The sequence below is a fragment of the Anas platyrhynchos genome, chromosome 2, assembly GCF_047663525.1.
Source record: "Anas platyrhynchos isolate ZD024472 breed Pekin duck chromosome 2, IASCAAS_PekinDuck_T2T, whole genome shotgun sequence".
In the NCBI taxonomy this organism is placed as follows: domain Eukaryota; kingdom Metazoa; phylum Chordata; class Aves; order Anseriformes; family Anatidae; genus Anas; species Anas platyrhynchos.
In genome coordinates, this window is record NC_092588.1 from 4,726,286 (window position 1) to 4,753,370 (window position 27,085).

General features: G+C 41.3%; 1 protein-coding gene across 4 annotated transcripts in view; it reads left to right on the forward strand.

The window, feature by feature from the left end:
- The window catches only part of TRAPPC9 (trafficking protein particle complex subunit 9), a 460,345-nt gene that overhangs the window by 423,435 nt on the left and 9,825 nt on the right, over positions 1-27,085 (forward strand). For all 4 annotated transcript variants that reach the window (XM_038173943.2, XM_038173949.2, XM_038173944.2 and 1 more), the window contains one exon: positions 26,439-26,662. In XM_038173943.2, the coding sequence (XP_038029871.2) occupies positions 26,439-26,662 (224 nt within the window). The remainder of the gene's footprint in view (positions 1-26,438; positions 26,663-27,085) is intronic.

Below are 27,085 nucleotides of genomic sequence, written 5' to 3' on the forward strand. Positions count from 1 at the left end.
TATTATTGTGTTGCTTTGAAAGTTAGTCGTAAAAATAGATACACTACGAAACTGCAGCTCTTTGCAGGCGCATAGCAAATAATATCCTAAACCTATGCCAAACACCTCTATTACAATTCACCCTTCCCTATTGAAGGGGAGAGGAGAATTTTCTGTGTACCTACTGCCAGCGCGGGAGAAAGCAAGCAACTTCAAAGGAGTGATGAGTCTGTTGGTTGCAGTGAACAAAATGAAAACAAACCTGGAAAGGTGACATTTGCCTGCAGAAAACCAAATAAAATTGCTGTGCCCAGCTGCAAGTGAAATGATTCCTTTGCTTTTGTGAAATTTGGAAACAGTTTTTTCTTACATGTCATGGAAATGAATTCATTTCTAGAGACTTCATCGCTGTGAGCAGGGCTGAGGAGTTCAAGGTCCTGTTCCCACCTCTGTCTCTGGCATATAGTATAATTGTGAGCAAGGTGTTTCACCTCTCTGTGCCCGTTTCTCACTATTAAATAGGGCTAATGATGCTCACTGTCTTTGTAAAGTGATTTCTGGCTGACAGGGGAGAGCCAACCTATGAAAGGTATGTAGCGTTGCTGTATTACACAGGAAAATATCTTGAAGGCTTCTTTCAAAATTTAGGGGAGATGTCTGTAAATCCAAGATCAGTGTGAAGCATTACGCTTGTAGTATTAGGACTAGGAATCCAAACAAACTAGAGTTCGGTGCCCAATGTATGTTTGTGTTTTACATTGCTGGTTGTTCGTATGCATAAGAGGATATTTCTTCTATTACCTAACATCCTTCTTTCTCTGCTTAGAGCTTTTTGAATTGCCAAGAATAGAAATGAGTACATAAATGGATGTATTTCTAAACCACCTTCCCCTTTGTACAGAATCTGAAATGAGGAGGATATTTCTGCTATGCCGTAAAACGTGGAGTTGCAGTGGCTTTGAGAGGCTTCACCGCCGTGAGCTTTTCAGTTAGTTTAAGGAATATGGTTCTGTTACTGGGACACTACAGCATCAGCCAAAAATAATGAAACATGCTCTCTTTATTTCTCCAAGGCATTGTATTTGTATTACAGTACAGAGTGATGCGATCCGATTACTTCAAAGGCAGTCTAGCTGCGAGCTCCTTGTGTTCATAACCATTTGGTCATCACACGTTGGTCTCTCTGCAGGTCTTGTAAAGATGTTGCCATCAGAGCTTTTATCCCTGGGTTAACTATTTTAGGGAATTCATTCAGAGCAGCTCTGCTGCAGCGACAGCATTGACTATTTCCCTTTTTTGCCTTACTGTTTGCTTTCTGAGCTAACTGTATTTTGGGAGAGATTCTGTATGTTTCTAAACAAAAGGCCTGGTCACGGTGAATGTATGCAGGAAGAATCAGATCTGCAAGGAAGGAAGACTTCTCAACATGACTTCTTTCTTTTGAGACAGTCCTCGGGGAGATAAATGGTGGGAAGACGTAAATGCTTCTCAATACGTTGACTTTCTGGAGGGGCTGTAGGTCAGCCTGACTAAGCCTGGGGTCTTGAAAAAGGAAGGATCTAGTGGCAAGGAAGAATATTTCAGGTGATTTTACTGAAAAAAAAGGCCTGTGTACTGACATCAGCTGTCAATCGTTGCTTAAGCTATTAATTCATATTCAGTGCAGATATGCTATGTGTTGTCTTCTGAATAATGGTTGAAAATTTCTCTCCTGGTTATCCACCTGACGTCTACACCCTCTTTGGTTGTCATTTTAGCAGCGAGAGTAAGACTTCAGTATACACAAATGCACCCTTCTGAGAGCTAATGTGAGCTTCAAATCTAAGTAGGGCTAATAGTGATCACCTTCCTCCTTCTGATGCAGACAATAGTCATTAAGGGATTCATATCAAAAACTCATCTGTAATTTGAAAAAGCACCTTGGGATGTGTTTTCATCTTCAAATTTTATCTGCCAAAACAGAGAAGTCCTTTACACGATTGTTCAAGGCATGAATTGAAGGTCTCTGCAATCTCCCATTGGGATGATTCTTTGCTAGGGCATGCAATAATGTTTTTTGGTTGTTTGTTTGTTGTTTTAATCCTTTATGTTTACACAGTAATCAATGAAATACATATAAAAAAAAAGGTATTTCAAATGGCACTTCTGAAGAAGTGAGGGTTGATGCTTTCCCAGTGGCCCCCTCTCTTCAACAGGTAAAATAAAAGTTAAAATTCTTACCATGAAGTGTGTGATGGATCACTATTATTGGTCAAATAGGGGGCAGTTTGGGAAAGAGAGAGAAGGTTAGGAGATTTGTAGTCTAGTCATGCTAATTGCTTTTGGTCATATTATAAATCTGTCTGGAAGCAAAGAAGTTGCAGAGCTGCTTCTTACATTGGGTTGCATCCGTCAGAGATGAGATAAAGTAGCTGGAAAGTGTACACGTGTCCTTTGTCAAGCAGGGAAGTGTCAGTGTCTCTTCTTGTCGTGGGCTGGACAGCCCTCGTGATCTTGTTGCTGGATTTCTTCCGGAAAATGTAATTTTTGCAGCTTAAGCAGGTACAATTGTCAAAAGCCGATCACAACTGGCATATTGAGGTTTCAAAATTAGGAAAAGTGGGATTGAAAAATGCATCCCTTGCCTTATGGCTCTTTTAATTGAAGGATTATCATGTGTCTTTGGGGGTAGCTGGTGGAGTCCTGAGTCCTGAGACACAGTATTTAGGGGAGAAACCCTCCGTACCTTGCAAGGCTGGAAATGGGACTGCTCAGTGAAGGGAACACAGGGGGAGCCTGAATAAAAGTCTTGACTACAAATGCACAGGCGTTATTTTGCAAAGCTTATAATTTGCATGAATTTGGGTTGAGCAGCAAAAGTATCATGCTTAACATGCAGGCAACTGCACCTCCCCAGCCAAATTACAGACCCTAGCTATATATAATGCCTGAAAATGCTGGAGCTGCTCAGGAAAAAAAAAAAAAAAAAAAGAAGCTGTGCAAATTCTAAGCTGATATTAGAAACTTTTGAGTCATACTAGAAGCTACGCTAAAAAAAAACCTGCTGTAATTGTGCCCGAACTAATTCATCTCAATGGTGAAAGACAGAACTGGCATCTTTGGTCAATATTTATCCAGGAATATTGAAAAGAAAGCTCTCGGCTGTCACTCAGACCACTGTATTATCAGAAGAAATCTGTGGCAGCATTCAGAAAGCAAAAATTAACCAAAATATCATTCTCCTTTTGGAGAAAAGCAATTTAGCATTTAATAAAAAAAGTAACTTGACTCAGGGGGGGTGAACCCACAGCCTATCAAGCCTGCCATATCATTTTAAAATTTATAACTCTCATGATTAGAAAATGTCAAGATAATCAAAATACAGGGGAAATTACAGCTGCAATTGTAAATGAATGCTCTGAAAGCACTCAGATTGTGTGGTGCTATAATATCCACATCCCGATCCCAACTTCTAAAACACTTTTGTCACACACAGCCTTTTGCTTATGCACTGCTTGAAGATAGCAAAGGCTCGGGTATGATTTCATTGTTGATCTTAAGAGCGAGTTATTAAATCCCGTACATGTGATACACCGCTCAGATAACGAAGCTGCACCGCGGAGAAAGCGTCAAAAAGTTTAATTTCTTTTGTCCTCCAACCCTCCCTGCAAATCTGCGTGGGTAATGAAAACGGGATCGCGTATTCACACCTCTTTGCAAAATAAATGCAGCGATGTGTTGTATTCCCTCGGCACCACATCTCCCAGGTTCTTCAGGGACTTTGGGAGCGGGAATTAGGACTCGCACCTCTGTGCCCGTCTCCGTCGTGGTTTGGTGAAGGCAATGCCGTGTCTCCATCGCTCCGCAGCCACCTTCTGATGGCTTCAGCTTACCCATGGTTAAATTGAGGCAGAGAGGTGAAATCCTTAAAATTAAACGATGAAGTTCTGGCAGCACATCGGTGGGTGAGGTGGGGGCTGCAATTAAGGGAGGAGGTTCGTTTTGCACTTCCCTGGTGTCACCACCAGGCTTACTCCTACAGGGATTCGGGAGGATTTGCGGCGATTTAAATCGCTTGCCGTGTTGGAAGGGCTTTAATTCGTGGCAGGAATAGGTGTAGGGTTGTTAACGCCTTGTCGCTTGGCATCTCTGGAGGGCAAACGTCTGACAGTGGGGCAGCCACAAGGCATCCCGTGGCACCCATTAGGAGCTCTTTTCCCATAATAAACTCTAACAGATGAGCAGAAGCTGTGCTTTGTTGTGGTGGGGCTATGGCTCATTTATGACAGGATGACTAAATCCCTTCGCTTGGTCCTTTGCTTGCGATGTGCTACTTTTGCCTCATTTTCCAGTCAAGAGAATTGTACCTTCCTCTCCTGGAAGCAGCCTTTCTCTCCCCTCTTGCCAAAGGCTGTTTTATTAACTCCCGGCTGACTTCTGTTTCCTGTCATTTTCTGCTGCTTTTCCATCTGAAGGAAGACAGTGGTCACGTCATAATTATTTTCTTTAGTAATTGCCACAAAGATGCTGAGTGGTTCCTAATTAGATCAGGCAGCGCTCACGGTGAAAACCTCAGAGATGCTGTCCGAGGACGTGAGTTTCCTTCAGATCTGGGTAATTGAGTTGTACAGCCCGTGCTGGTGCAGCCCAAGCACACCAGAGGGCTGGGAATAGCGTTATTTAAAGAGAAAGAGCAAAAAAAAGAGCTTCCTCAGGGAAGTAAAATGCTGGGATTTTTTTCCCCCTTTCTTTAAATACTCCTTAGCATGGAAAAGTAGAGGATTATGTCTCATCGCATTTACATGTTACATATAGCAAACTGGGGCTAAAATACTTTGGTATAGGAGGGGATCTGCTAAAAAAGTAGATTTTGCGTTGTTGAGCCTGATAGATAAAACTTGAAAAGCTATTTTTCAAATGCACAGTCCTTTTGATGCTAAATAATTTTGCAAAATGTTCCGAATAGTGCCTTATTTTGCTGTTAGAGGGCTGGAAGGTAGTAGATCATTGTGCTGTAGATGAGATGTTAATTTGGAGGACTTCCTGAGTGGTCCAGAAATGCAGGATATGTTCACTGTGCTGCTTTCTTTCTTATTCATTAGTCAAAATGAACAAAAAGGTGGTCAGCATTTGGGAGGACCTGCAGAGAGGATATGCCACTGGCAGGATTTAAGTTCAAGGTAAATGCCAGAAGCAGTGGGAGCGATGGGGAAATGCCCTCCCCAGTGGGGAGGACCATTCCCTTTGCCCTCCCCTTTGCGTTAAGAGCACCTCCCTTCCCAATTTTGTTTAACAGAGAGGAACAGGGCATTTATCCCACGCTGGGAATGGGGTGATTTATACAGAAATAAACCCATGGGGCATTGAGGGGCTGGGATTTGGTCCTTCCTGTGACCACTGCTGTGCATTTCCCCTGCCATTTCGGCCCATGGGCTGCTGGATTGAATCATTCACTGGACGAGCATCACCACAAAGCCAAGTGGGAGGCTCCAGGTAGAGGTAGACAGATCTCCCACCACCCCTCAGCTCTATATTTCCCTTGAAAATTGTGCTTTTAATATTAGGTTCTGGAAAACAATTGCAATCAGCATCCTGGATTCATGTCTCGCACGTAAAACCTGCAGGGACACTGTGCCCAGGCATTTTTGGGGAAAAAAGGCACCTCTGTGCCTGTAGCATGATGCTTCTCCAAGCTTTTCCCATTGAATGCTGGCCAGAGAGGGCTGTCTTGTGACTCTGACAGAGCTTTCAACTCCCCCAGGCTAAAAATTAATTTACTGCATAGAAGAGAGGGTTAAAAACCAACAGAGTCACTCACTTAAACCAGGAGTATGAAGTGCGTTGTGGGGTTTGTTTGCTGGCAGGTAAAATGCTGGAGGAAAGGTTAGGCAGGAAGTTTTATGTTAATAGCTGTGTTTAATAATAGTTATGCAAGATTATACTTTTCTGCTTTAATGATAAAAAGACAAAAACAAAGCAAAAAACATCAAACAGCAAAAAGCAATGACAAAGAATGGCCAAGTCTGGAGTGATGGCTAGATACCTTGCTCATCATGGATATTAAACCCCTCTTCTGATTAGCTACTTAGTGGAAATGCTTGCATGTAACATCAGAAAATGACTGTCAGGCAGCCAGAGCAGGGCCAGTTATTCTGCGAAAGAGGAAGAAAATGTAACCATCTCCTAGAAATAGAGGCAAAAAGGTAGTAAAAAGGCACGGACCATCTGCTTCTCTCCTATCAGTACCCGTGGTCTAATGTTTAATGATAGAAAATGCTGCTGAAGGAGACAGAAGCAAAGGAACCTTTGCTTTATCCAGCAGGTAACAGAAAATGTTGCTGTCATTTCCAGGGCTTAGTGGATTCATTATGTTTACCAAAATTTCAGCCTGATGCTGCGGATACAATACAATAAAGGAGGAAAGCTGTTGCACGCTATGCAAGGAAGAGACATGTATCAGCAGCACCATTCTGCTTTGGTCTGTTGGCAATGCGATTCAGTCATCCCAAGAAAGATTAGGAAGGAATTCAAGAAACATGCTACATCTCACAGGCAGAAGCCCCGGTGATATATAGGATGGCAGAATTTCTGCGTATTAGCAGGGCTTTTATTATTATTATTATTATTTTCCCCAGATAGAATTCACATAAATAATTCAACAATACAAAACCTGGTTCAACCTGGCCGTCCAGCAGAAGAGAAGATAAATATTTGCCAGGTTTTAAAATGTATTGTTATAAAACAGACTCGGGGCTGGATTCTTCCCAATGTTTTGTGGCCTCTTTGCCATTCCCAACTGTTTTTGCCAATTAGATTCTCCCCAGTGGCTGTAATATCATGCGCATGTTCGAGGCTTTTAAGTTCTCACCTTGATATGAAGATAGCAATCACTTAACTAGGAGTGACAAAAAAAAAACTCAGCTTTAGGATGTGTCCCTGCAGTGTGTGGCAACACTGAATACAGCTTTATAAACACAGCCCATGACTCAGGATGCTGTTTGCAAAATCGGAATCAAAAGAGTTGAAATTGCCTTCGAAATTATGCCAGTCGGACCTGTTTTAAGGGTTTGTTGCGAAAAAATAATTGTCCCACATTAAAATTCAGAAAGCAGAACCGATCCCTTTGTGTTTCCAAAGATCGGTGAGCATCTGAACCCATGTTTGGGACATATGCTTCCAGCCATGGTCTGTCAGATCTACCTTGAAATAAAGAACTTGTTTTAAAAAAAATAGATATTCTGGACACTCTAGGCTTCTATCATCATGAATAAAAGGATTTTTCTTTATTCAGAATCCATTATATCTCTTTCATTGCCATCTCCGAGCAGAGGCTGTCGTAATTGCTGCAGTAGACACTAGTTCTTCATAAAAAGCAGAACATTGTTATTCAAGTGCTTGCTGCTCATGGCATCCTAAAACCAAATGCCAAAGAAACGACCACCTTAAAGCAGGTGCTGAGGAAGCACAAAGCAAAATGTAATGTCTAAACAACCTTGTCTAGGCCCTGATTTTACCATGAGAGGTTGGACCAGATGCCCTCTGTGGTCCCCTCCAACCTGATTTTGTCTTTGATTCTCTGATCTTTTCCCTAGGCTGTAGATATTGTGGTTCAGATGTGGGTCGTTCTCTAGTCTTTAAGAACAGGTAAAGCCATTATATTACACATTTTGAGCATTTAGAAAATGAAACTGGAATGTCTGAGTTGGACACGGGAAGGATATAAGGTCCAACTTGGAGCTCAAAGCCCGTTGTGCCTCACGTTTTCCAGAGACAAGGCAAACGGGAAGACCTGAACTCAGCCTGGTTTCCTTTGTGCCTTGTGAACAAAATGAAAGCATCCTTACTGGAACCATTTACATATGTCAGCAAACGTCTCTGATATAACAGGTCTGAAGAGGCTGGTAATAAAATAAAGCAAAGTAATATAGCAAAGAGACAAGGTACATTGGTTTTCCCCTAGTGGTTAGCAATGGCTGTAGTTTTTCCTACTTTACATGAGTTGCTAAGGAACTTTATTTCCCCGTGAATCTATTTTTAATTGACCCAACAAGGAGGAGTTTTGTTGCAAGGAAATGCTTTCTTCAATTTAGATACTTGAATCAAGGGGATTCAAAGAAATAAAGTTTATTCTAGACCAAGATGCCTGATATTTGCAGAACCACTCATCAGTCCTTAGGCCAAATGTGTATGTGCAGATTGTAACAAAGTGAAGATATTTTGGGGATTAACCAGAGTTTATTGTTTAGAAAAGTTTTGGAACAACTTTATTTTGCTCCTTCCTTGAGGGTCTTCTCTTTGAGCAGTTAAATGACTTGTGTCTTGAGCTAGTTCAGGCCTACTCACAAAGAAAACAGAAAGAAAACATAACTGAAGTAGGGCCTGGTGATCATGGTAACACCGCATGTTCTGACTTCTGCAGCATATATTTAAGTTTATATTCCCTTTAAAATAACTTTCCCAAGACTTCCAGGTTTGAGATTTTGATGTATTGCTGTTTCATTTAGACCATCTGTCTTCTGATACCCTGAAATGGTATTTTGTGTAACACAGTTCCTATCAGAGTCGTGGTATTATTAAAAATCAAATTTCATCTTTTTTTTTTTTTTTATTTTTTTTTCCAGGCAAAGCTGCTTGGCATCAACACTGTTGGTAAACAAACACAATCAAATATTCTTCCAGTACTGCATTCCCATGTGTGTTTGTTGAAACTGCAGCTCAAATGAGGTTGGATGCAGCAGCTCTACCTGACTGCAGACAGGCACAGCAATTTTTCCCTTTGCACTCAGTTTGAAGAAGGCACAGTCTTGACAGGCAACTTGAGTTATGTCCTGTCCAAGGTTTTCACACTGGGGATAAGTGTGCTGTAAGATGAAGGCCATCATTTTCTTCAGAGAAAGAAATGAGTTGGATTTTTTGAAAAATAAAAATTAGCACACCTCAAGGTGCTGCTGCATTAGCACTTTGAGACACATTGTATAAAGGCCAAGAAATTATAAATTAAAGAAGATATGCAAGATTCTTCGTGACCTTTTGGCTTAGATCACATTTAATATCAGATTAATTTAAGACATCCTGCATTCAGGGACTCATTCAGTAATCTAATAGGCCTTCTCCATTTTTAACTACTCTAATTGTATTTATTTTTAAATGATCTGGCATTCATTTTTTTTTCCTGACAATTTTAATTTATTCTAGTATATTTTTCTAATGTCTTCCAAGGGTAGTGGAAGCTAGAAGTTTTAGAAGGATACCAACCCCAAGTGGGAGTGGAATTATTTCAAGGCTAGAATAAAGGCTATAGCTAAGAGTAATGGGATAAAATCAAGATGGGAACATTTAGACTGAGACTTAAGGAGCCTTGACAGTAAGATCTATTGAACTGTGGAGTTATTTCCTAAAGGATACGGTTAAAGCCTCATCATTTTGAACAGTTGCAACCGGACTGGATAAATTAGGAGATTTACTATGCATGGAGCAATCTTAGACTTATAGATTAACCCTCTTTTCAGTCTAAATTTTGGGTTATTTCTCCTCCTTTGTTTTTTCTTGCTCCTTGAGGAAAGAGCTTTAGCATAAGAAAGTATTCTGTATTTGAGTATAAGATTACCTGAGAAAGCTATACAGTATGAGACAGCTGTAGTGGAAGGAGCCTTTTCCAGTGCAACCAAGGAGCCGGCAAAACTGATTTTTTTTCTGTTTCTACCTACTGGTGAGAGGACTGCTGTGGCTGTTCTTTGCAAGGACCTGTTAAGACTAGTTTGCATTCTTAATATTTTTTGAAGTGAAAAATTCAGAATGCAGAACAAAAGATCTCTTCCTTGAATGCCTATGATGGCATCAATAATACGGTGAAAGTGAATTTTGATAGTTTATTGCAGAGATGTGCGTTTCTGAAGTGCTGGGTTGAATTCTCACTGCAAACTTGGATTAGCAAGATGAAAGTGTGATGCAGTGGCATGTGGCTGTGGTGGCATCTGAGCCACTCTAGTATGAAAGTGCCTGCAAAGGCCAAATAGTAGTCATTTCTTCTGGTCATCTCTCAAGCCACTATCTCCTACTAGCATCCCCAAAAGTTCTGTGCTGGAAACCCCATGGGAAGTAAGGTCATGCTGCTACCCAGAGGTCTCATTTGGAGACACCATCACGTCGTCGATTGGCATTTTAGGAAAAGGCTGGAGATGAAAGATCAAGGCTGTGATCATGAGTGGAGATGGAGACACAGCTCAAAGGGCCACCAGAAGTAGCAGCTGGAACTTCTTTTGCAGTGGAGATTATGCAGCCAGGAGTGGGATCCAAAGAAAGTGTAATACGACCAAACGATGGCCCAGGAAATAAAGCCAGGCTATTTTGTCACTTTGGATAAGCACTTCAGAATCTTTCTCTTTGAGCCTATTAACTGTCTAGCCTGTGCAGTGATCACTGATTTTTGGTACGTTAGATAAAGGGTGTCAGCTTAAAGTAGGAAAACCATTTCTGAGGCATCTGCCAATTTAACAGAAGCGTGGCAGCGAGCTACTGAAGATAAAGGAGGGAAATATAAGAGAAACCAGACAGACAAGTAAACAAATTTTCAATTTTTTGAGTTTTTGGAAGGGAGTTGTTTGAGTCCCCCCCAGCTCAAGAGATCTTTGTGAATAATACCAATTTCGGAACTATTAGGACTCATTTCCTATAATCACTGTTATCTCCTTTGCTACAGGTCTCTTTCTGCTCGGCGCTGCGGTAACTTGAAAAGTGACAACCGTAATACCAGCTCTGCTCATTAGTATAAACAACCTGCAGACAAACTTGAGCTATTTTATTAATTAACAGCTGCATTGTTCTCCCTTGAAACTCCCAACAGAAAGGCCATTCATGGGGCTGCCCAGCAGAAATTGCTCAGCTGTCGGAGCCAAAGATGGCAGGTGGTTTATCAGGGCTCTCAATAAAGTCTGTGTCATACTTTTATTCTTCCCAGGGCTCGGCGAGTGGGTAGTCAGGGAAATGGTGTTTGCTGGCTTCGATGGCAATTCACACTATGGCCAAGTAATAAAGAGCCTCGCCTGCAGATGATCCAAGAGAAGATCCCAGTCCCAGACAATACATATTCTCATACAGAATTCAAATACTTTGGATTGTTTTGATAGGATGAAAAGTCTAGGTAAGGTAAATTGTTTCTCAATATTATTAACATTAGCAGGCAGCACAGATCACGGAACAAAGATCCTTGTAAATATTTCAGTGGATTGCAAGGAAGTGAACCTCCCACTAATCTCAGATGGATTTTACAAAGTGATTCTGCCACGATGTCTTTCAAATACTTAGATTTATTGTTGGGGTTATTGTGACTCCATGGATTCGCAATGCACAAGAAAATACGTGCATGAAATATTCCTGTGTTTGCTGGGGAAAGGCTGACTGAGCAAATATAGGCTTTTTTCCATCTCAATGTCAAATAGAAATGTTCCAGATATAACTAGCCTTCATACTTTTGGGCATAGAAAAGCTGTTGCTGGCAGAGGATGGTGTCTTTTTGGACAGGCATGATTTGGGAGAAAATTCTATACTTAGTGAGTTGTGGACAGGGATGGACAAGGGATATATGAAAGTGCACAGGATTTGAGATGTTGTAATGACTCTCAGTTGGGCAAAGGAAGCTGACATGATAAAAAATGTATCATGTAGCTGTATGTATAGATAGATGCTAACAAGTAATAGTTTTACCAACCTGTTCTATGGTACCTGGAGTAAGCACTTACATATATTTGTCTATAAACCCAGAGATGTATGCATGGATAAAGATACATATCATGAGTTTAGCAAGCGCTTAATACCAAATTTATTTAAGTGCAGGAGGCCTGAATGCCAAAACAATACAGAAAGAGTATACAGGTCATATATATTAATTGCAGTATGTTGTGTCTCATAAAGCTGGAACAGGCTTACATTCTAGACCATTGGACTGTAGGCAGGACAGAAATACATTAGAAATTATCCCTGTGGATCCCCATCAGAAAGTATCTCCATGAATTTTTGACCAAGTTAATTACTGTTTGCTCACAGAAGACATAACTACAGCTTATATTTTATTAACCAAACTACAGCTTACATTTTACGAACCACTGGCAAGTTCCTAGGTTGGAAAGAGGTTGACTGCTCCGTTAAATTTTTCCTCATTCTCCCTTCTCTGAACTTTTTAATCATGTTTTCTCATTAGCAGAATATACTTGATTAACTCACTAGTTTAATGAGGTGCTTTGGGATGGTAAAGACAGCAGTCCATTCTGCAGAACGACTTTGAGAAGTTAAAAAATAAATAAAACTACGCCAATAGATCTCCAGTTAGCCTAGTAGTTCTTTGATGTCAGAGAGCTAGTATCCCCTGTCAGCAAGTCAATTTTCAGATTGATTTTAATAACAAGTTTGGCATACTTAGCTAATACTGACTTCTTTACTTAGATAAACATTTTAAGTAAGAGTATGTCAAGATCGTGTAGTTTTCAAGTAATTAACATTTTTTTTTTTTATTGTAATTTTTAGAGAACACACTTAAGAGGTATTTATTTAAACCAGATCTCAAAGAAAAGTGTCAGAGCAAATGGACCTTGATCTTACAAAGGAGTTTTCCATGAGGCTGCCATGCGCCAAAATGGAAAAAAAAAAAGTTATAAATAAAATTTGGAAAACAACGGGATGGATGCTACTGTTGGGTTTTGTATGATTCAGGTTATTAAGGACAGCTGGAATTAATCTTGCCTGTCAGACAATTCTCCACTATTTTTTCTAGGATTTTTTTGATGCTCTGTGGGTTTGTTGCTTCTGTACTTGTATAAGAAACTGGAGAACACTATTAATTCTGCTGCAATTTACAGTAACAAAGATCTTGGCTCAGCATTTTTAAGACAGGGAGCTGCAAATTCCGTTTTTACTGAAAGGTCAACTGTATGGAGTTTGGTGTGCCCAACATCTGCATATCACTTCAACAGCTGGTAAACTCCTGGAACATCTGTTTTGTATTACAGATACTTTTAATTGAGGCAAATTGAGCCTGGCAGCTGAAAAGGCTCTTTGGATATGTGTAGATTTCACTGGTCATTACATGACAAAGTGATTGCTTAAGGACAGAGATTTTGCCTGGTTTTGTGTTCATACAGTGCCTGGTGTATCACTGTCAGGAGTAAATGCAAATGTGAGAAAAAATGGTCAGGAAAACCATGGGTAGAGAGGACAGCAGTGAAGAAAAGAGCGTTCTGCTGCATCTGAAGATACTAATGACTTTCTAAAAATGGTTAAAACTTAACTTTATAGATTGCGAATATTTTTATAGTTTTGAATGAGGTGCTTCACATTAACAGATCCTACTGTGATAGAGGTCCAAGACTGATGCTATTTTTAGAAAACTTCCAATGTCAGTCCTTCCATGAAGCTGGGTAATGTTTTACCCCTGATTTTTGTTTTGTTCTGTTTGTTTTGATCATGGGTACTCTATTGACCAATTTGGTATCTAAATCTCATTAAATCTCATCATGTTTCTGCAATATTAGACTGTTCCTATGTGCTCTTATCTCTAGATGTGACTCAGGAACTCAGTGATACCTTTATGGAAGAAGTAATAACTTGGATTTGGCCAGTGATCTTTCCATATTACAATCTTATGCTGCCCATCATTGCTGAAGAAAGGATTTTGAGAGATTCTTATTGAGTAGGCTCAAGCCAGAAATCTGTTAAAAAAAAATGTGTATGAATACTGATGCAGGTCATGATGTAGCTATGGACAATAGGCTGAGTACACCTGCACTGATACTGTATTATGTTGATAACATCTGACACTACGGATCAGGACATTTTGTAGACTCCTACTAACATCTATGAAGGTTGGATACACTTCTTCCCTTCTTTAAAAGCATTTCTTCTCTGACTTTCCTGTGCGGGATAAGGCTGGATGTCCTGTTTTTACCCACGAACGTAGTTAGAGTCATAGAATGGTAAAATGGCTCATGTTGGAAGGGACCTTGAAGATCATCGAGTTCCAACCCCCCCTTGACTCCAACAGTTAGAGGGGATGTCTCCTTCTTGTCCCATCCTTATTTAGGCAGGATGGATGTCTTTTCTTCTCAGACCATCTGGGAATAGCATCTTTCTTTGGGGACTAAAGTAAGAGTGCTCTGGATGCAAACACACACCGGCAGGCTCTTGCACCATGACCTGCTGAGCCTGGTGCCAGCGTTGGGTCCCCTCTCACATGGGCTTGTGTCACAAGTGCTTGGCCAGTGAACCTCAGGGGAAATAAGATATGTGACTGAAGTTCCTTAAAGCTCATCTCTGCTCTACTTGAACATGAAGATCTAGGAAATGACTGCAAGTTCTTTTCTTCTTCCTCCCATCCTGACATTTGCCATTCATTCCAACAATGTAAGCCAGAACAACGTCATCTCTGTTCTCCAAGTGAGCTGAATTGTATGCCCTGCTTTACAAGGGGGACTATAAAATCTGTTCAGGACCTTTATGGAAAAATAGTTCAATTCTATTGTCACTCGTAACTGCTTCCTCATAGCTGTTTATCCAGTTGTCATGTCCTCCCGCGGTCTTGCCACTAATGTCATTAATGGAAATGGATGAAAGAGAACTTCATTTGTTTTAGAGAGTTTTCCAGGAGAGGGCAGCCATAGTTACTTCTGGGTCAGTTCATGTAATACAACGTGAATATAGATTACTGGCAGTGTTTGGCTGTGATGCTCCATTGCCCAGCATGGTTTGTGTGCTTAGTTCTTTTAATTTGTTCTTTTGTTTGGATTGCAAATGCTTAAAAGATAGACTTTTTCACAAATTAATGTTGGAAAAGACAAACCACATAATACAGCGGTTAACTCTCAATGTCTTGCGCTTGCTGAGATTGCAAATGCTCTTGGGGATACTTTCCATTATATGTCACTGTTTGCTTTATATATTTCCCAACCAGCTTCATTCTCTTTCTTCAGAAATATTTATGGAAAAGCATAGCCCAAACTCTTGCTAAGGACCTAAACATTTCTGGAAAAAAAAAATCCCTTGCACTGAAAGCTTCTTTTACTTTTTCAGGAGCTTAGAAAGGATCAAGACAAAATGATCCTCTCTCTTCCTGTTTTACGTGATGAGGCAACATACAAAACCTCTCTGAGTCTGGATGTAAGGATGATAAATTAGCGTTAAGGGACATACCCTGCATCCACAGTTTGGAGGCTGTACTCATCTAGACAGCAGGAACAATTTAGATGGCAGCAGGGGACAAGTTCAAGACAGCAAAAGCTGTTTTTCTTCTTTGAATCTTTTTTTTTAAAAAAAAACAAAAAAACAAAAAAACCCACCTCATGTCCATGGTCCACCAAATAAAAACCTCCATGATAAACCTTTTGCCAGATCTTTAGATAATGTAAATCCACAGATTTTTACAAAGTTAAATATCTGGTTCCTGCAGATACAAAGGTGGTGGGGACAGGGAGGATTTCTCTGTGTATTGTAAGAGGGAACAAGATGCAGTCAGCATCACTTCACATGTAAATCCACAAAATGACATTATTAATGTCATTAACTACTTAACTGTCATGACTAAGGAAGACATGCAGTTGTTCCATTGGGTTTTGAAGATTTTTAGCTTCTATTTTCTTCAAGTTTGTCAACTTCCTATGCTTTACAACCTCTCTTAATTTCCCAGCAGTTCCACTGCCGTATGTCAAACACAAAATCTCAAACTACATAAACCAGTGAAAGGTTGCACCAGTCCGACCTTGTCAGACCTTGTTGCTTTGGCTGCTGTGGTGGATGAGGAGTTAATAATAGCTCTTCTCTGCTTATGCGTCTGCAGGTCTCTAGAAGGTAGAGCAGGCACAATACTGTTTCTGTAGATGAGCTGATAGCTCTGGCCCGTCTGCTCGCAGAGCCTTGTGCAAATAATTCTTAGAAAAGAGACCTAATCAGCTGCCACACTACACTGATTTGCACATAATTGTATCTGTCTTTTAAAAGCTGAAGATAAAAGGACAGAATTTGACACCTGCTCATTGCTCATTTTTCCAGCAGCTCTGCAGGCTGGAACAGGGTTGCAAGTTTTGAGCAAGGAATGGTTTTGCCACCCAAATAGCCAATTAAAAGGAGGGGGGTTTGCAGGAATGCTTTGCACCACTTGACAGGTGAAGCTCAAGGCATAGCTTGCAGCCTCGGGTGTGGGGAAGATTTAATTTTTCAGTCTCTCTAGCTGAGCTCAATGTTCCTTTTCTTCTTTTTTTTTTTTTTTCCATTCTGATATATTTCATTTTTAGTTTTATTTAAACCCAGATTTTCATCTTTGCATTTCACTGTGGTGATATCGGATGTCTCCATTCCTTCAAAATACAGTGATGGGGAAGAAAGGGTTTCTAGGCTCTTACTTTAACTCTCTTATCAAAGAGTTCTTCTTTAAGTAGCACTACTTCTCTTTATTTTTTTTCTTATGTCTGTCTTTTAGCCTCTTCCTTCCTCCGTGTCCTACAAATCCTCAGGTTTTACCTTCAGTTTAGTGTTAAGACTCGTTCCTGTAAGGAGTTGTTGGACCAAAACACATCCCGATGAGCCAGCACAGGGGTTTTGAAAGCTTACAATTCAGATTTTTTTCCTCTGTCCTCTGGAAATCACCTTCCCCTCTTGCTCTTGCTGGGTAGCTCATGCTTTTATCTGCTACGTAAAAACTCCCGACTACTCCTCACAGGTTAACTTATTCCTAAAATGTCCCAGTGTCCTGTCTGGAAAACTGTTGCTCTGCTCACATACATACATACATAAAATTATATTAAAAAAGGTTAGCAGGGAAGAAGAATGGGGAAAATAGTGTGACTGTATAACAGGAGAGCAGTAGTTCTGCCTGCAAGTTGTAGCCTGTAAGAAGCGGTGGGCGTAACTTGCCACCCATGTAGCAATTAGCAAATTAGGACTGTGCTAATTAGCACTAGTGCTGTCATGTTGTGGTGAAGGAGCTGAGGAAGGGCAAGGTGAAGCTCTATAGGTCCTACCACAGGAGGAGCCCAGTGCGGGAAAACTGTGATCTGGATGTGGACGATGTTGGCCTGGTGGCCTTTCATAGAATCACAGAATCATTGAGGTTGGAAGAGACCTTCAAGATCATCTGTTGTAACCATCACCCTACTACCAATGTCACACACTAAATCATGTCCCCAAGCACCACATCCAACCTTTCCTTGAACAGCCCCAGGGATGCTGACACCACCACCTCCCTGGGCAGCCTGTTCCAGTGCCTGACTGCTCTTGCTGAGAAGAAAAGACTTGAAGACTGCCTTTGTTGGCTGGCATAGGATATATGGGATTTAGTCATGAGAGGGCTAAGCCGTAGAAGGGATTCAAGATCAGAACAAGAAATTAGAATGTGGAGAACTTGGAGAGAGAAAAGATGTCTACAGCAGGCCTTTTGTACAGCAGCGGAACTTAAGCAAGGCCTGACCTCAGGAGCAGAGCTCTGGTTAGGTTCAAGTTGCCCAGGACATGGGGATTTAGCCTGGGCAGAGCTCTGCTGCTGTAGCTACAGAGAAGGCGAGCCATTCAAGGTGCCCTATGGACATAACCAGGCTGTAGATACGTTTTTTTTAAGCAAGGAGCTCAGTAGATGAGAAGGCAGTAGTTCGGAGGTGTGTCAAAAGCAGGGAAGAGATTTTAATTGTTAATGCTCACAGTTTAATTAGATCTGAGGCAGGGCTTTGGCAATGTGGGCAGCACAAAAAGGTCAAATTTGAAGAAGTTTTGTAGGAAGTGGCATCAGGATTTAATCACAGACCAGAGGTGTGAGTCATGAGAGGAAAGCAAGTCAAAGAGGAAGCTGAGACTGGCAGGAAAGGTTCTCGATTTATTTCTGAAGTTAAGATAGGTAAGGAAAGGAAAGGGCTTCTGGAAAAATTCAGGAGCTTGGCTTTGAGCATGGTAAGTTTTAGCAGATGGTAGATTACTAAGAGAAAGGTCTGAGAGAGGCCAAAATTTTGGGAGGTTGATGACTAGGCTTAAAAATTTCTTGTTTCCTGCACATTTGATTGTCCTTGTGTGTTCTGCCTAACCAGAAAGAATATGGATTTGTGTCACAGAGGGTGTCTCAAAACCTCCAAATACATATATCTATTAGTGTGTTTCTTATTAAAGGACTTAAACTGGATTTTGAGACAGGCCGTGATGCAGAAGAAGGATGTGATCAGAGTTAAGATGTTGCAACACCACGGTAGGGCTTGATAGTTTCCAAGTCATATCTACCTAAATTACGGTTTCATGTCTTAGTGCACAAGTGACAGAATGAAGTAACCATACCCAGAGGAATTAGTAAAAGTTTAACTCAATCCACTGGCAATTAAAACAACTTAGACTCATTAGACCGAAATATGCTGTGACTGAAATTCAAAGAAACTTCATTAAGACTACGTCCATTTTAACGTGCTCCTCCTCTGCTTTTGAGCAACTGTGGTCTGTAGACATTAGCCACATGTAGTCTAGTAACCACACGTCACATCTTCCCTGTACATAAAGTGCTGCGAGACAGCGTTTGTACCTGCAGTTGTTTAATATCTCATATTTAGCTCAGCTCATTGCGTTTCAATCGTGGTTGGGCTGAAGGAGGCCCATGAGGCTCAGTGTCCTAGTGCTTGTATTTACACAGTGACTGAAACGTGGTAAATCATCTACCTGCCTGTTAATAGGGGGTTATATATTATCTTGTACCAGGCTTTGGCTGCTCTACAAGGATATACAACTCTTATGGCCTGGACATCTCCTCGAATATTTCATGGTTCCTTTTTAAGACAAGCATGGAAAATGGGTCATGTACCCATCATTTTTCTTTAAATAATGAGTATCTTTTTTTTTTTTTTTTAACTTTTCTTTCTTAAAGCATTTTGCCCCTAGGTCTCTATACATGTGGGCATGGAGATACCTGCTGTCTTGCCTCTCTTCTCCTCTTTCTTTGAATTCCTTCTTGCTTCAGACAGCACACAGCATATTTCATCCTACAGGAGCCCCAAATACTCAAATATGACAGTTATATTTCACGTAGGAATAATTTAACTAAGAATTGAAAAAATAGCAAGATATATGAAAAAATAGTTAGGTATGATCCCTTACATGGGATATATATAGGTATGATCTCCCTACAGATGAGTCTAGAACACCGTTACATGCCTGTTGACCAGATAATGCAGAAAATGCTTCTTCTACTTGATATTGCCATATTCAGTGAGAGTTTGGGCAAGTAGATGGTGGAATCTACATATCTGACTTTGAGTCAAACACCAAACTTACTATGAGATCAGACAGGCTCCCATACCAGCAGACGAGGCCTCAGGACTTTTTTTTTTTTTTTTTTTTTACCATTAGCTTTTCAGCAGCAAGTCAGAAACTCTCACAAAGATGGCTGGAGACCTTTAAAAATCCCCTCTGCAGAGAGGTTTGTCTCCCATCCATCATTGCAGGGTGCCAGAAAGAAGAGGAAATTTTAAGTCTCATTATGCAACCAGTGAGGAATAAGGTGATTTTCTTTCAGTAAGCTGTAGGTTAAGCCACATGTTATTCATTACCTGCAGCAGTTTTGCACAAAGCTGCTAATATACAAAAATAGTGTAATGTGATATATCCTGATAGGGATTGGTTTTCTTTAAAGATAGTATAGGAGTTTTCTTCCCTTTGTTCTGTTCTTTGTTTTTTTGGCAAAGCAGGGCAAGAATGCTCTGAGTCCTGCCACAAACAAGCTGTAGAAATAAAGTTTTTAATAACCAAAAATAACATGCAAATCCTGGGGTAGTGAATTTTCAAAATACAGGCATACAGCGTATGCCAGCCTGACCTTCTGGCGGTGTAGCAGATAATCAAAAGAAGTCTTCTGCAAGCCGGCTTGTGATGAATAGATAAAAAGGGGTTGGCCCACATTCAGAAATGAGACTATTTAAGTGAACTGGGGCTACGTCATGGAGCATTTTCAAATAAGTCAAAAGGAGCTCAGGCGCCACTGGAAAGCACAAAGCTCTGAGAATTTCAAAATTTCAGGGGCCTGCCTTTGAGTATTTAGATGAGGACCGGACATGAGCAATACAAATGCTGAAGTGAATTTCACTTTGATAGCAATTTGGGCAGATGACCAAATGATGAATTATCTTGGCTGCCAGAGGAGAAGTGAGACAAGCAGGTGCAGTCCACGTGCCAGCAATTTCACAGGGCAGGAGAAAAGTCTATTGTAAAAGGCAAGTGCAGAGTAAAATAACTCCCACCACCACCAGGGAGGTTAAACTGAACAACTCATTTCTTAACTAAATCTGTGTTTAATGGGCATCCAGATTTACTGTTTTAAGATCCCAAGCAAAAGTTGGAGGCAGCCAAACCCCAGAGCACCAGTCGTGTTAGTGCGTCTCATTTCAGTGAGTGCGACCCTGCTATTTAGAGTTAATTGAAGAAGATTGTACTACATCTGAATGTTTACAGCTGAGATCGAGTAGCACCAAAACTGAATGCTGATCACATACCTGCCGAGGACAGATTTGGGGATTAAAATTGGACATAAACACTGCACTGATTTGGAGGAAGAAAGCTTACTCACTCCAGATGAACAAGGTTGAAAAAATCCTTTTGCCCTCCATTCCTAGGGGATGCTGCAGCATCCTCACTCCGTTGTCATCACAGAGTTAAGAGCAGACACAAACTCGAAACGATTTGGCAAGAACGGTCCTCGGACCAGTCGGGATCTGTCATCAGCATACTGGCCACTGCAAAAGAGTGATTAAATAGGAAGACACAGACAATTATCTAAGACTAATTGCTTATTGTTGCTAGAACTATATTTTAAATGTGTTTTTCTTTTTAATTGCTTTTGGAGCGAATAAAGTGTCCTTAATTCAATTGTGAAATGTTTGGGAATGGGAAGCCTGCCAGGAATTGAGCAGCTCAGAGGTCTTGCGAAAGCAATTGCCTCTTTCAGTAGCCTGTATTCATGTTCAGCCGTCCCATCCTCTGCCAACTTTCCTGTTTTCAGGTCCGTGCCCCTGTGTTAGGTGTGAGTCTCTGCCTTGTTGGGACTTGCAGGGAGTTGCCCTAGTTTATGCATATGCTTTCCTTTATTTTTATTCATCCCCGTCCAAGGATCTTGACCCAAATTGGAGCTGAACTCTTCAGGTCTGTGGGGGGTTTGAATCAGCAGGCTCTGAGTTCACTGGGCACTTTCCAGGACGGGACTAGCAGTGGTAGACAGGGTGAAATATTTGTGTTATTTGAACCTGTTACAACACAAACATCTGTATACCTCCGTGCTCTCTTGCTTTTGACTGCTATGAAATTACGGAGGGGATGGATTTGGCTCCGCATCGTGTCAGAATAACAATGAATGAACATGAGGCTGCTATTCCAAGCAAAGATGCTGAGGTCTGGTGCGAGGAGCAGATCCAAACCACATCCAGAAGATTTTATGCAAATAGCTAAAAGGCTCTCGTGTTATTGAGTAACCATTCAGCTTTTTCATGATGAGAGTCACAGGGAACACGGTTTTTATATTCATAGAAATATCGTTTATATGGATGTATTCAGCCCTGAAAATACAGCAGGACCTCGTAACGGACAAGCAAATGTAACCAATGCTATATCTCTGTGTGTAAATAATTTGCATGAATGGTTTGGAAAATGAAAGGGAACTGGTCTACGTGACAGAGAACAAATGGGAACAGGGGAAACAGAAACAGAATTTAGGCTCATTTATTGGAGGAGATACGTTAACAAAATAATCAAGGAGCCTGTTGTCTTAAAAGAATGCCACATGTTGTCTGCCAGCTCCTGTGAGCAGCTGACTGAACCCCAAATAAAAGGCTGCCAAAAGTGCTGCTGCCCTGATAAGCACATGAGAGGAGGTACAAATGGTTTGGAAAAGGGCAGGATCAGCTTGCTCTGTACGCAGATTTGGCCTGTCGTACAGGTTTTTTACCCCATTCTGATTTTTCTTCCATCTATATAATATAAAAAAACAGAAATGCACGAAGTTGTTCAAGCTATTTTTTAAATAAATGATTTTATATTTATTTTAATTCCTCTTTGCATTTTTACATTCCTTGCAAACTCCTGAGCAAACGTGCTTGCAGAAGAGGACAGAATAAAGAAAGAAGAAGCTCCAGACATCATCGCAGGCCCTTTCATTGCTCTTTCAGGACAATTGGAAGCAAAGCTGGCCTGGGCAGACATTTTAATCAGCACTTTAGGTTTGGTGAACACAGAATAAGTGAATCACTCTGCGAGACTTTCCCTGCAGCAGCTCTGGCTTGGGCTTGTGGACTTTGGCTTTCCTCCATCAAAGTGTCTGATGGACAATTTCTAGAGACATCAGCGTTGCTGCTGTTCATCTCCCCTCCTTAAACCACGTCTCTCTCTCCCAGTACACTGACCAGGCTGAGTAAAATTGGTAGTTTGGAGCACTTCTAACAGCATAAAAAATGCCCAATTGACTGAAATTCCCCAAACTCTTGCAGTATGGCTGAGCAATGCTTGCTTTGCTGGGCTCGAAGATCTCTTTTACCACTCGTATGAGATTTATTTACTCGTTTTGGCATCTCTTGCCTTGAGTTTTGCTCACTGAGTTGTTTGGGTGAAGCCGTGCCTCTGCAAGGTGTTTGCAGGAAGCCGTGAGCCAGGTTCCCAGCTGCAGTGAAGGGGAGAGGCCGGTGCCTCTGCACCAGCTGGGGATTCAGCATCCTGTTGAAAAGCAAGCATTGAACAGGAATTTCTTTCTCTAAAGGTGAGCGCAGACACCTCTGCAGCCTGTTTTCTTAGAATCAACTCAAACTTGAGTGAGGAGCATAAGCACTGCTGGAATATGTGTTTCCGCTGAGATTAGGCACGTATTTATATGCGGCTTTCCAAAATTAAACTTTCAGAGTGTCAGATGGGGAATTGGGTGTGGAAATGCAATTAGCTCTGACTCAGGACTCTTCACGTACAGGTGGGCCAATGTGTGCGGGTGCTCACATGGAAACTGAACCGAGTTGCGAGAACAACTTACTGTGTGTTAAAATGAGCGGAGCAAATAAAGCAAAATGTTAATAATGGTTGTTATTTATTTCCAAGCTGCTCCTTTGGGTGATGCAGACAGAAACGCGCCTGACAGGTGATGCTAAATGATGTTTTTCTTGTGGAATAGTGGCTGTCTTCCCTTTAGGAGCATTCATGCCCTTTTCCTGAGAGTTTTGAGGTCCTGAAGGAAAGATGTAATATAAATTCTGATGCATTATTTTCACACAGCTGTCTTCCAGCCTTCCTGTGAGGCCAATAAGCATTGTCTATCAGGTGGGCCATGAAATAGTTTTTCCAACAGAAAGGTGAGTTCACAGAGATCTTAAAAGTCTTGGTGAAGGCTTTCCTTTCTTCAGTGGCTTTCAGGCATCGCAGGGTGATGTTGGCACCCAAGGATGCTTCCCATAGGGGACATATGTAGGTAAATAGGCAGGAGAGAGAAAAGAGAGGAAGAGGAAGAAAGCAGCAGCATTGTGTTGGCTTATTAAAATACTTAAAAGGACTTAGCTTTTAATTAGAAGGAGGTTGAAGGAGATTGCTCGGTCTTTTTTTTTCTTTTTTTTCCTTTTCTTTCTTTTTTTTTTCTGGGATTACCAGAGTTTCAGCTTCCACCTTTTTTATGCAGTTTATTTATGCTGTTTGCAGTACAATTGAGCCTCCTAATTTTCTGAACTAGTGTTTATCTTTGTGTCTGAATCCGGGAAAGGCAGGGATACGGCCACCACTGTCTCCTGTGCTAGCGACTGTATCTTCTGCTTCAGAGCTACTGTATAGTGAAGCCAATAATGATTCACTCTCACAGCAGTGGTGTGAGCAGTCTCAGCTTTTACATGCCATCTGTGTTACTGAGCTGAATCTGCAGAAATGGGACCCTGTGCACATGGCTTTTCCTCTGTTCATGGATGAAAATATTAAAGCAAATCCGTATGGTCCATGAGATGTTTTCTGTGTCAGGAAGGGAGTAAAGCTGCCTGTCAAACCAAGCTGTTCGCTCTGATGAAAGGAGACTGTTTTTAAACACTCCTTTCCATAGTATTTTGCACGCCAGCCATGTGTGTTTTCTCATCTGACATCTCATTGAGATCCTTGGCTGCGGTACTGCAAGAGGGAAGGGTGCGCTGGGAGGGAGGGAAGCAACCTCGCAATATGTACACAAGCGCCTGTGCGCACATACCCTTAAATCAATCCTAAATGAATTGATTTTTTTTTAAGGAATATGATAGAAAATTAATCTGGTTGAGTCAGGCTTAATTGCTTCCCTTTTGTTTGGATTTCCTATTTTTGCACGAACATGTTGGGAAGCGATGCTCTGAGCTATTATTAGACACAAAGGTGCAGACAGAGGGCAAAGGGTTCATTTATAATTCCTACAGCAGAGCATTGAATTTTAAAGCTAAAAGGCGAGTTGATGAGCAGCTTGAGAACACAGATTCATCCACTTAGCTCACTGAGTATTTCTGAAGGCTCATGCTGGTCCTGGGAGCTAACCGTTCTCGCAGCTGTAAGACCTGCTGGCTGGAGGAACCAGAAAAAAAGAGACGTATTCTTGAATGAAAGCACTTACTTTGCAGGGAGAAGCTTGAAAATATAAACTAATCTAAGCTTGGAAACTGATATAAATGAATTATTTTTGAAAGAAGCAACTGGACTTTGCTGCTGGGGCAGGATGCTGGGAAGCATAGATCATATAAACACATATATACATTTTTGTGTTTAAAAACATTCGATTTTGTCAAGTTTCATGCATTCCCCAGTTAATGGGATACCATCATAGGCACTATCTCATCTACTTGAACCTAGGGCAATCCTGCAAGAAGCAGTTTGCTCATGTTGGGCAGGACAGCCCACAGCATTAGGGTGTGCTGTTGCAAAACAAACCCAAACTTCCCTTCCTTCTTGTCATCATAAACTGGGCATCTCCTTTGGAAAAGGGAAAGTTTTGGCATGGATACTGTTCCAACTGGGATGCCAGCATGAGTTTTGGATGACTGCAGCTTGAGCTTTGTAGGGTTTCCTTGTGCTCCCTCTGCCGAACCCCTTGAATCCAGGACATGCTGCTGCATTGGGGTGGCTTTGATCGAGGAGGGATTTTCAGCTGGGGAGCTCAGCTTTGCAGCTCCCCACCTCTGGAATTAATATCCCTTTCTGAACTAGTTTTCTTCTTTGGCTCTAGCTATTTATTTTTACTTTTTTTTAGATGCTGCACCGAGGCTTGTTCTGTTCGCCAGGCTAAAGGGCATCAGGCTAACATGCATCATTTTGTAGCTTTTCTTCTGAAGCAACAAACTAAAAACAAGTTAAAAAATAATAATAATCACCTTGGTGTATTTTTGCCTCTGAAAGTTCCTGAAGTGTAAAAAGAGCATCTTTTCCTGAAAGGGGGATATTCCTAATGTAAATGTGGTGCTCTTGGCAGAGGAATAATGTGCTGTGCATCGTAAGGCAAGTGACCGAGGAGGGGCTGGAGTGATCGAAATGTCTCATGGGCACGTGAGATTGCAGGGATAGGTATTCACACAGAGGACTCTTTCTTACACGTGCCCAGGGCTTTCTCTTATCTCTGAACATGAACCCACAGCGAAATAGAAATGTTCCTGTATTAATAGTGCGTTGGAGATAACCCTCATCTGAAAAATACAGTAATACTGCACAACTGGGAGCCCTTTCAGAGCAGGGAATTGGACTAGCAATTTCATAGTGTGTTAGTAATGAAACATTTTGGTTCTGTATGAGCAAATGGGCAAGGTTAGTGGACGCATTACTCCGGCTGTCATTGTCCCAGCAGTAACCAATTTAGAGCTTTACATGTTTCTGCTATCCCAGTAAGAGAAAGAAAAGTAGAAAGTTAAAAATAGAAATCTCAGAATGAATTAAAGCACAAAGAGTGAACATGCTTGTAGCACTGCTGTATAGTTTTAAAATCCCTTTTTTCCTTATTAGCTGGGCCATTCTATGTGTATTACATTGCATAGTCTGGCAGTGTCTGTCCTGCTTTGAAAGGTCACCTTTATATGGGAGGATTTATTTCTGGCTGTAACACGTGAATGTGGGCATCCAGCCCCAAATCTCTCCCGTGTGAATATGGGCATCCAGTCCCAAATCTCTCCTGTGTGAATATGGACATCCAGTCCCAAATCTCTCCAGCCACAACTTTGGAGTTCCCTTCACCTGATGCTGCTGATGTGCAGGAGAAGCAAGAGAAGGCGTCTGTGGCTTTGGCCTGCCAAGGAAGAGATTAAAAGGAGCTATCTGGTTAAAAAGATATGTTCTGGTGCCTGTGTGTAGAGCACAGACATTTTTTTCATAGCTCTCTCAACAGCCGTGGACAGATATCGGACCTTCATGAACTGTTTCCTAATAATCAGGATTAATACATTTTTTATTTTATTTTTTTTAAACCGGGATTAATAGAGTTTTTTAAGTAGAAGCCCAACATAATGTGGAATGATTTTCTTGCTTTGCAGATATCCTCGTCGACGGCAAGCTTTGCGACTGTGATGTCGTGGTGGACTGCCAAGTGGGTGACCCCGTCCCGCTGGAGGTGAAGCTGACCAACTGGAGCAAGCACAGCGTGGGGCCCTTTGCCCTCACCGTGACGCCCTACCAGGATTACCAAAACGGGGTGCACAACTATGAGCTGCAAGACGCTATCACTTTTGTGGGATCCAACACCTTCTACATCGATTCCGTAAGCTTTTCTATCTAATGCGTCACAGCTGGATGATGTGTGTTTCCAGAGAAGGGGTTCATTTTTCAATTGTGCGTTTTAAGGCAGATTAGTTTTTGGAAAATGCTATGATTATGACAACTATAATTTCCTGTAATGTAAGCCACTAGCAAATTCTTGCAGCCAGTAACTTTTGGTCACTCCAGATCTGATGACACGTGAATGAGTAACCTAGATATAATGTTGAACACCATATTGCCAATCCCTTGAGCCATCCGGTTCAGTCTGCAGGAATGGATTTTAAGTAACTTCTTCTCTTTAGTGCATGAGAAATATTCCCCAGGCTGAGCCAAGGAACTCAGCAAATCAGTTTTAGTTAGATCCTGAGGAAAGACAAAAGGAAATGCTAAACATTAATGACCAATATGATGATCTGGTTCATTT